The sequence below is a fragment of the Lagenorhynchus albirostris genome, chromosome X (assembly GCF_949774975.1).
Source record: "Lagenorhynchus albirostris chromosome X, mLagAlb1.1, whole genome shotgun sequence".
NCBI classification, from domain to species: domain Eukaryota; kingdom Metazoa; phylum Chordata; class Mammalia; order Artiodactyla; family Delphinidae; genus Lagenorhynchus; species Lagenorhynchus albirostris.
The window spans coordinates 111546243-111556117 of NC_083116.1; the positions used below are offsets into that span (position 1 = coordinate 111546243).

The 9875-nt window shown below is 43.4% G+C and overlaps 1 protein-coding gene across 1 annotated transcript in view; it reads left to right on the forward strand.

Moving 5' to 3' along the window:
• PCYT1B (phosphate cytidylyltransferase 1B, choline) overlaps window positions 1-7099 on the forward strand; it is a 135746-nt gene extending 128647 nt beyond the window's left edge. The window contains exon 8 of the mRNA XM_060138116.1: window positions 6887-7099. Coding sequence (XP_059994099.1) covers window positions 6887-7099 — 213 coding nt within the window. The remainder of the gene's footprint in view (window positions 1-6886) is intronic.
• Window positions 7100-9875: the final 2776 nt, after the last annotated feature.

Sequence of the window (9875 nt, forward strand, 5' to 3'; positions counted from 1 at the left end):
ACACACAGACTGAAAATAAAGGAGTGAAGCTCAATATTAAAAAAAACAAACAACCCAATCCAAAAATGGGCAGAAGACCTAAATAGACATTTCTCCAAAGAAGACACACAGATGGCCAAGAAGCACATGAAAAGCTGCTCAACGTCACTAATTATTAGAGAAACGCAAATCAAAACTACAATGAGATATCACCTCACACCAGTTAGAATGGGCATCATCAGAAAATCTACAAGCAACAAATGCTGGAGAGGGTGTGGAGAAAAGGGAACCCTCTTGCACTGTTGATGGGAATGTAAATTGATCTAGCCAATATGAACAACAGTATGGACGTTCCTTAAAAAACTGAAAATAGAATTACATATGACCCAGCAATCCCACTACTGGGCATATACCCAGAGAAAACGATAATTCAAAAAGACACATGCACCCCAATGTTCATTGCAGCGCTATTTACAATAGCCATGTCATGGAAGCAATCTAAATGCCCATCGACAGACGTAATGGATCAAGAAGATGTGGTACATATACACCGTGGAATATTACTCAGCTATAAAAAGGAAAGAAATTGGGTCATTTGTAGAGACGTGGATGGATCTGGAGACTGTCATACAGAGTGAAGTAGTCAGAAAGAGAAAAACAAATATCATATATTAACGCATATATGTGGAACCTAGAAAAATGGTACAGATGAACCGGTTTGCAGGGCAGAAATAGAGACACAGATGTAGAGAACAAATGTAGGGACACCAAGGGGGGAAAGTGGCAGGGGGGGGTGGTGGTGGTGGGATGAACTGGGAGATTGGGATTGACATGTATACACTAATATGTATAAAATAGATAACTAATAAGAACCTGCTGTATAAAAAAATTAAATTAGATTTAAAAATTAAAAAATAAAATTTAAAAAAACAGAAAAAAAAGGGGTGGAAAAAGATAATCCAAGCAAATGGTATATTTTAAGAAGTCAGGGGTAGGTGTACTTACATGAGACAAAATAGACTTTATAGTAAAAATAGTACAAAGAGACAAAGAATGTCAACATATAATGATAAAGCGGTCAATCCATCAAGAAGATATAATAATTGTAGATATTTATGCATCCAACGTTGGAGCACCCAAATATATAAAGCAGACCTAAACTGAGAAACATCAATACAATAATAGTTGGGGACTTTAATACCCCACTCTCAACAATGGATAGATCATCCACACAGGGAATCAATAAGGAAACAGTGGATATGAACAATGCTATAGATCAACTGAACCTAAGGGACATATACAGGATATTCTATCCAATAACAGCCAAATATACACTCCTAAGTGCATATGGAACATTTTTTAGAATAGACCATATGTTAGGCCACAAAACAAGTCTAAGCAAATTTAAGAATAGTGAAATCATACCAAGTATCTTCTCTGACCACAATGGTATGAAACTAGAAATCAGTAACAGGAAGAAAACTAGAAAATTCACAAATACATGGAAATTAAATAATATTCTCCTGACCCATCAAAGAAGAAATGAAAGGGGAAATAATTTATCTTGAGACAAATGAAAAATGGAAATACTACATACCAAAACTTACAGCATGCACCAAAAGCAATTCAAAGAGGGAAGTTCATAGCAATAAATGCCTACATTAAGAAATAAGAAAAGTCTCAAATAACGTAACTCTATACCTTAAGGAACCAGAAAGAGCAGAACAAACTGAGCCCAAAGTTAGCAGAAGGAAGGAAATAAAGATTAGAGCAGAAACAAATGAGATAGAGAATAGGAAGACAATAGAAAAGGTTAACAACAATTTAACAAAACTAAGAGTTAGTCCTTGGAAAAGATAAACAAGGTTGTCAGACCTTTAGCTAGACTCACCAAGAAACAAAGAGAGAAGACTCAAATCAACACAATTATAAATGAAAAGGGAGACATTACCACTGATACCACAGAAATACAAAGGATTATAAGAGGCTACTATGAACAATTTATACACCAACAAACTGGACAAACTAGAATAAATGGACACATTTTTAGAAACATACAACCTAACAAGACTGAATCAGGAAGAAAGAGAAAATCTGGACAGACCAATTAGTATTAAGGAGATTGAATCATTAATCAAAAATCTCCCAATGAAGAAAAGCCCAGGACCAGATGGCTTCACTGGCGAATTTTAGTAAGCATTTGAAGAAGAATTAATGCCAATCCTTCTCAAACTCTTCCCAAAATACTGAGGAGGTGGGAAACTCCCAAACTCGTTTTACAAGATCAGCATTACCCTCATACCAAAGCCAGAAAAGGACACTCTCAGAAAAGAAAACCATAGGCCAATATCCCTTATGAATATAGATGCAAAAATTCTCAGTAAAATACTAGCAAACTGCATTCAGCAGCACGTTAAAAAGATCTTTCGCCATGACCAAGTGGGATTTATCCCTGAGATGCAAGGATAGTTCAGACACAAATCCATCAATGTGATGCATCAATTAATAGACTGAAAGGAAAAAAATCATATGATCATCCCTATAGATGCTGAAAAAGCATCTGACAAAATTTAACAACTATTTATGACAGTTGTTAAAAACTACAAACTAGGTATAGAAGGAATATACCACAACATAATAAAGGCCATATATGACAGTCCCACAGCTAACATCATACTCAATTGTGAAAGGTTAAAAACTTGTCCTCTAAAATCAGGAACAAGGCAAGGCTGCCCACTCTCACCACTCCTATTCAACATAGTACTCAAAGTCCTAGCCAGAGCAGTCAGGCAAGAAAAAGATATAAAAGGCATTAGGATTGGAAAGGAAGAAGTAAAATAGTCTCTATTTGCATATGACATTATTTTATACATAGAAAATTCTAGAGATTCCATCAGTAAACTGCTAGATCTAATCAATTCAGTAAAGTTGCAGGATACAAAATTAACATACAAAAATCAGTAGCATTTCTGTACACTGATAATGAATTATATGGAAAAGAGACTTAAATTATCCCATTTACAGTAGCATCAAAAAGAATAGAATACTGGGGCTTCCCTGGTGGTGCAGTGGTTGAGAGTCCGCCTGCCGATGCAGGGGATGTGGGTTCGTGCCCCGGTCTGGGAAGATCCCACATGCCACAGAGCGGTTGGGCCCGTGAGCCATGGCCTCTGAGCCTGCATGTCCGGAGCCTGTGCTCCACAGCGGGAGAGGCCACAACAGTGAGAGGCCCACGCACCACAAAAAAAAAAAAAAGAATAGTATACTTAATTTAACCAAGGAGGTGAAAGATCTCTGCACTGAAAGCTACAAGACACTGAAGAAAGAAATCCAAGAAGACACCAATAACTGGAAAGATATCCCATGCTCATGGATTGAGAGAATTGTTAAAATGTCCATACTATCCAAAGCCATCTATAGATTCGATGCAATTCCCATCAAGTTTCTAATGGCATTTTTTTTCAGAAATAGAAAAAAAGTCCTAAAATTTATATGGAAGCACAAAAGACCCTGTGTGGACAGCCAAAACAATCTTGAGAAAGAAGAACAAAGTGGGAGGCATCACACTTCTTGCTTTCAAACTATACTATAAAGCTGTAGTAATCAAAACAGTATGACAGTGGCATAATAACAGACACATAGACCAACAAAACAGAATTGAGATCCCAGGAGTAAACCCATGCAAGGGAGCCAAAAATACTCACTAGAGAAAAGACAGTATCTTCAATAAATGGTGCTAGAAAATTGGACATTTACATGTAAAAGAATGAAAGTAGACCCCTATCTTACACCACCCACGAAAATTGACTTGAACTAGATTAAGGATTTCAATGTGAGATCACAATCCATAAAATTCCCAGTAGAAAACATCAGAGCAAAACTCCTTGACATGGGTCTTGGCAATGATTTTTTGGATATGACACCTAAGGCACAAGCAACAAAATAAATGAGACTACATCAAACTGAAAAATTTTGCATGGCAAAAGAAACCACCTACAAAATTAAAAGACAGCCTACGGAAAGGGAAAAAATATTTACAAACCATGTATCTGATAAGGAATTAACATCCAAAATATATAAAGATCTCATAGAGTTGAGTAGCAAAAAACCAAGTAATCCAATTTAAAAATGGGCAAAGGACCTGAAAAGACATTTTTCCAAAGAAGATATACCAATGGTTAACAAGTACATGAAAAGATGTTCCACATCACTAAATCAACAGGGAAATGCAGATCGAAACCACAATGAGATATTATCTCACACCTGTTAGAGTGTGAGCAATAAAAAGACAAGAGAACAAATGCTGGCAAGTATGTAGAGAAAAGGGAATGCTTGTGCACTGTTGGTGGGATTGTCAACTGGTACAACCAATATGGAAACATTATGAAGGTTCCTCAAAAAATTCAAAATATGATCCAGAATTTCCACTTGTGGGAATACAGTTGACCCTTGAACAGGTTTGAACTGCACGGGTCCACTTATACTTGGATTGTTTTCAGTATTAAATACTAAGGTACTACATGATCTACAGTTGGTTGAATCCACAGACATAGAACTGTGAACGCCGAGGGCCAACTCCAATGTTTTACACCAATTTTTCGACAGCAGAGGGTCAGCATCCATAACCCCCCCATTGTTCAAGGGTCAACTATTATATCTGAAGGAAATGAAAACACTGTGTTGAAGAGATAACTGCACCCCTGTGTTCATGGCAGCATTATTGGTAATACTGAAGACATGGAAACAACCTAAGTGTCTGTCGATGGATGAATGGACAAAGTTGTGGTTTATACACACACACACACACAATGGATTATTACTCATCCATATAAAAGGAGGAAATCCCACCATGTGTGATAACACGGATGGACCTTGAGGGCATTTTGCCAAGTGAAATAAGTCAGAGAAAGACAAATACTGTATGATTTCACTGACAGATTGTGTTTACCAGAGGTAGGGAGTATGGGGAGGGGAAATTGCATGAAGGGGATCAAAAGGTACAAATTTCCAGTTATAAGTAAGTACTAGGCATGTAATGTACAACATGATCACCGTAGTTAACATTGCTGTATGGTATATATACAGGTTTTGAGAGTACATCCTAAGAGTGTTCATCACAAGGAAAAAATATTTGTATCCATATGAGATGATGGATGTTAACTAACCTTATTGTAGTAATTATTTCACGATTTAAGTGAAATCATTATGCTGTACACCTTAAACGTATATAGTTTAAGAACCAGAAAGAGAATTTCAGTTGTTCATACAATTGAATTGTATGTCAATTCTATCTCGAAACTGGAAAAACTTTTAAAAGGCTGGGAAGATGAAAAATATCTTTAGCAATCTGATATATTAAAAGAGGTATCTCCCATCACTTTGCGTAAGTTTATTAGTGATGCCAAACATTTTTTAGAGTTCATTTATAAGTCTTTTGTGAGTTACCTGTATGTGCCAAATGGTCATTATATTCTTTTTGGTTTCTAAGCTCTGTTTATATACTAAAATGCTTTATTTGTATTTAAATGTTGCAAAAATTCCCCCCCCCCTTTTTTTTTTTTGGCAGTACGCGGGCCTCTCACTGTTGTGGCCTCTCCCGTTGTGGAGCACAGGCTCCCGACGCGCAGGCTCCGGACGCGCAGGCTCAGCGGCCATGGCTCACGGGCCCAGCCTGCTCCGCAGCATGTGGGATCTTCCCGGACCGGGGCACGAACCCGTGTCCCCTGCATCGGCAGGCGGACTCTCAACCACTGCGCCACTAGGGAAGCCCTCCCCCTTTTTTTCATTTGCCTTGTACCTTATTTCATAGTGGTTTGTTTTTTTTTTTAGGTACAGAAGTTTTAAATTTTCTATACAGCCAAACATCAATCTTTTTTTTTTAATGGTTTCTTTTTTTGCTTTTATGCTCATACCCAAAGGTATTTCTACATCACCAATCTTACCATACCCTTCTCTTGATTAAAATCTTCCAGGGGCTCCTCAGGAGAAATCCATCCTCCTCCTGGTGCTTCAGCCTCAACTACTGTCACCCTATAGGCACTTGGGGTCCCGTCAGGCCAAGCAGTTATGCTTAGCCCTGTCTACTTAGCACCTTCTGTTTGGAAAGCCAGTCCTCATCCAGCCCCACGGGCTCACCACCCATCTCCACCCCATCTTCCCGCATGTCACTGAAGCCCCAGCTTCGATATGACCACCAACTTTATCCTTTTCTTCCCCCCATGCCCCTCCTCACCCAGATAACTCCACTCCAGCCCACAGGGTCTCCTTGCTTGTCCTGGGACGTGCACTGCATGCTCCCTTCTCGGAGTTCTGTCTGGAACGTGCTTCTCCCCGATTGCCATTCATGTAGTCCCCTCCTCACCTCTTTCAGGTCTCTGCTCAGACAGCATCTTCTCAGTGAGGCCTTCCCTGAGCGCCCTACTGACCTTTGCAGCCCACCTGCCTCCCTGGCCCACACCCCAATCTGCTAACCTCTCTCGTTGTAGTTTTCTCTCAGACCATAGTTCCATCTGACACACCTCATATTTTGTTTATTGTGTGATTCCTCCCGCATTTCCATGAGGATAGGGATTTTTGTTTTATTTCCTGCTGCACTTCGAAGTACAGAGGACATTGCCATTTGCCTGGCACATCAGATAGCAGTTCGATTTGGAGATGGAGGAAAAGGTGGTAAGAAGGGATGAGTCCCAAGAACCAGCCGGGAGGATAATCTGATGTGGCAGCATCTTCCTGCCCCAGAATCTCACTCAGCCCCTCCCCAGAGATAGTCTGGGGAACACGGGCTGTCATGCGAGCCTGCGTTTGTGCGTGCAGGTACTTAGAGCAGCAGCTGTCCTTCCTGCCTTGTTTGTTTCCCTACCGCCTCAGAAGGCTCCTTTAACAGACGCCTTCTCTCCCTTCTCTCTAGAAGCAGATGTTCCAGGAGAGGAGTAGCCGGATGCTGCAGGCCTTGTCCCCGAAGCAGAGCCCTGTGAGCAGCCCCACCAGGAGCCGGTCCCCTTCACGCTCCCCGTCGCCCACCTTCTCGTGGCTCCCGAACAAAACCTCACCCCCCTCCTCACCCAAAGCCGCCTCAGCCTCCATCAGCAGCATGAGTGAGGGGGATGAAGATGAGAAGTAAAGGCTGCTGGGAGAAACCAAGAGCCACGCCACCCAGGCTGGGGGGAGGGCGGGGGCACGGGGGATGCCTGAGTGGCGTGGGAGCTGCAGCTCGGCCAGGAGACCCTGAGCTCTGCTAAGGGAAGGCCTTGAGACCAGCTCTCCGTCAGTCTCCACTCAGCCTAAGACTTGGACTCTGCATGGAGGTTTCCCGCCAGACAACCTATACAAACCTTCTTAGCATCATCTAGAACCACTCTACTTTAACCTTGCTAAGGAAAGATGAAGAGCACCCCTGGGAGACTTGCACTGAGTGGCGTGCCTTCTGCTTTGGTCCTTACACTGGCCCCCACCAAGCATACCACCTGCGGAAGCGTCTGCTCCCTCAATCTACTTCCAGCTCCTAAAGGCCCTGCACGTTGCCTCCTACCACCCGAGCTCTACCAGAATAAAGTTGTTTCCAGTAGAGGTGGCAAAGTGCTTCTGAAATAGTCAAGCTACAGACAAAGGCCAACCTTCTCAGTTTAGCCACGAGACCTGATGTTGCAACACATCAATTCTTTCCAGTTCCAGGAACGCAGCGTCTAGACCAAGCCTTGCTTTAGGCTACGTGTATCAAAGGTCACCTAGTGTGAACCTCAACTTCTTATTCCAAGGACAGTTTTGTCAAGGAGAACGCCACCTAAGGCGTAATGTCTCCTGGTTGTACTCTTTCATCATTGGTTTGACTTGTTTTCCAGAAACTACCTTAATCTGTGGGAAATGCAACAAAACAGAACATCATATATATACATACATATATATATATGTATATGTGTGTGTATATGTATATAAAGGAGCCGCTTTGCTTTGGCTCCAAGTTTAGCAGATGGTAGATGTTTCCTGAAGCTTCTCCCTCAAGGATGCTATTATGGAATGGCTTTTCCCATTTCTGACCAGTTAACAGTTTCATAGACCTCAAGTAACGGTTTGATGTACCAAACCACATAGTATACCAATAGGGGGTGCTACCTGCACGTATCTGTTCTATGTATGCTCCCAATACACCATCCAGGGTGTGTACCATGTGCAATATGAATCTATGGTGGTGGCATTTTACATTATCCCCCTCTACTGCTCTCACCCTAATACCCTGCTGAAACCCTTGGTCTTAAGAACTACCTGGTTCCCTTGTGACTTGGGCACTTCGTCAGCTCATCCTGCATTCCCGTAGAAATGTCCCAGCCACGACATCAGCATGTTGTGCTCACAGCCTCCCATCATCTTCCTGGGTAGAGGAAGGCTCTGAATAGTTTCGCCGAGCGAGGTGGAAACCTCAGCCGGACTTCAGCATCCGGACGTTCCAGGTAGTCCTGTAATTACCCACCTCCCCGGCCCTAGGTTTCAAATGGGATGAAGACGCTAAGTATGCCTGCTGAGTTGTCTGAAGTTACTGTCCCCTAAGCACAGGTGGAAATGAGCAGGTAGAGGCAAGATGTAGAAGAGGCATTGGGTAGAAGAGGCATTGCCCGGCTGTCCCAGTAAAGCCAGAGACCGGACACAGCAACTTGCGGACAGAGCCCGGCATCTCTTGTGACAGAAACTCTCCCTTTCAGAGACCCTGGGAAACAGCCTTCTGGGTGACAAGTGGGGCAACCAGTGAAGGAAGGTGGCATGTCTTTCCCCCTCGTGTTGGGGTTGAACTACCTCCCTACCCACCTGGAGATAAGTGGTGTTTGTTGGGAAGCAAAACCGTGCGGCTAAGCTGGCTGGGAACCCCCTTGTCTGGGCACTTCCTCCGGAACCGTGTCGAGCACTCACAGGGCAGAGAGCTGGTGGGAACACGGCACGTGCGAAGAAAACTTGTTGCCGTCAAGGCCCACAGCACTGCTCTGCTGAGAGGGGCAAAGGCCCCGTTCTTCCACTGTGCCCGTTTGGTCTCTCCCGTCATGTACCCAGGGCACACTGGGCATGCATGCCCACCATCTCCTGAGCGGCGACAGGGTGAGGAGGCCCGCTGGGGAAGGCAAGGCAGTCAGAACAAGGGAAGAGAAAAGGAGAAAGAGGTGCCTAGAGAAAGGCAAGTAGGTGAAAGAGAATCTGCGCGCTCAAACCGTTTCAGGGCCTCCCTTTGTAGGGGAGACTCTCTTGGGAATGCCTTTTATGGGCTTTGGCTACGGCCCAGAGCAGATGAATCCACTTTTACCTGATTCCTGCTCTGGAGCAAATAGCTTGCAATTGATGTATCGGGCAGATTCTAAGTTTGCGGCCTCACACACCACACTGACAGGTGCCGCTTATATAACTCATCAGATTCAGTGCCATCCTAGCTGCCAATTATGGGAAATGACCAATGCCTGGGATATCCCAGGGATGGGCCGTAACAACCCACAAGCGGATTCTAGGTCTCACCCTCTGTCCCGCTCCTGACCTGTAACAATACCTCCCCAGCCTAAGGCTACGAGATTACTGAGAAGGAATGAGGAGATTCTGCAACCTAACTTTTGATGCGTCCTGGCCACCAGTTTGTCCCTGCCCCTCCTCTCCTGCTTGGGAGGAGATGGGGCGGCTCTTTGTTTGGGCCGGCCACTCAACAGTAATGGCCAAGAGTGCGTTAAGGCTGGAATGAAAGACGTACAAAGTGTGACACAAGCTTGCAGAGGTAAGCGGGAACGACAAAAAGCAAGGAAAGGTTCTTTTGCCCTAGACAGGGAAGGAAGCTTCAGACTGAGGGCTGGAGAAGAACAGTTTAGGTCATGGAAGGAGGCAGGTTACATGAAGATGGGCAGGAGGGGGGGCGTACTTCCTTTCCACTCCCT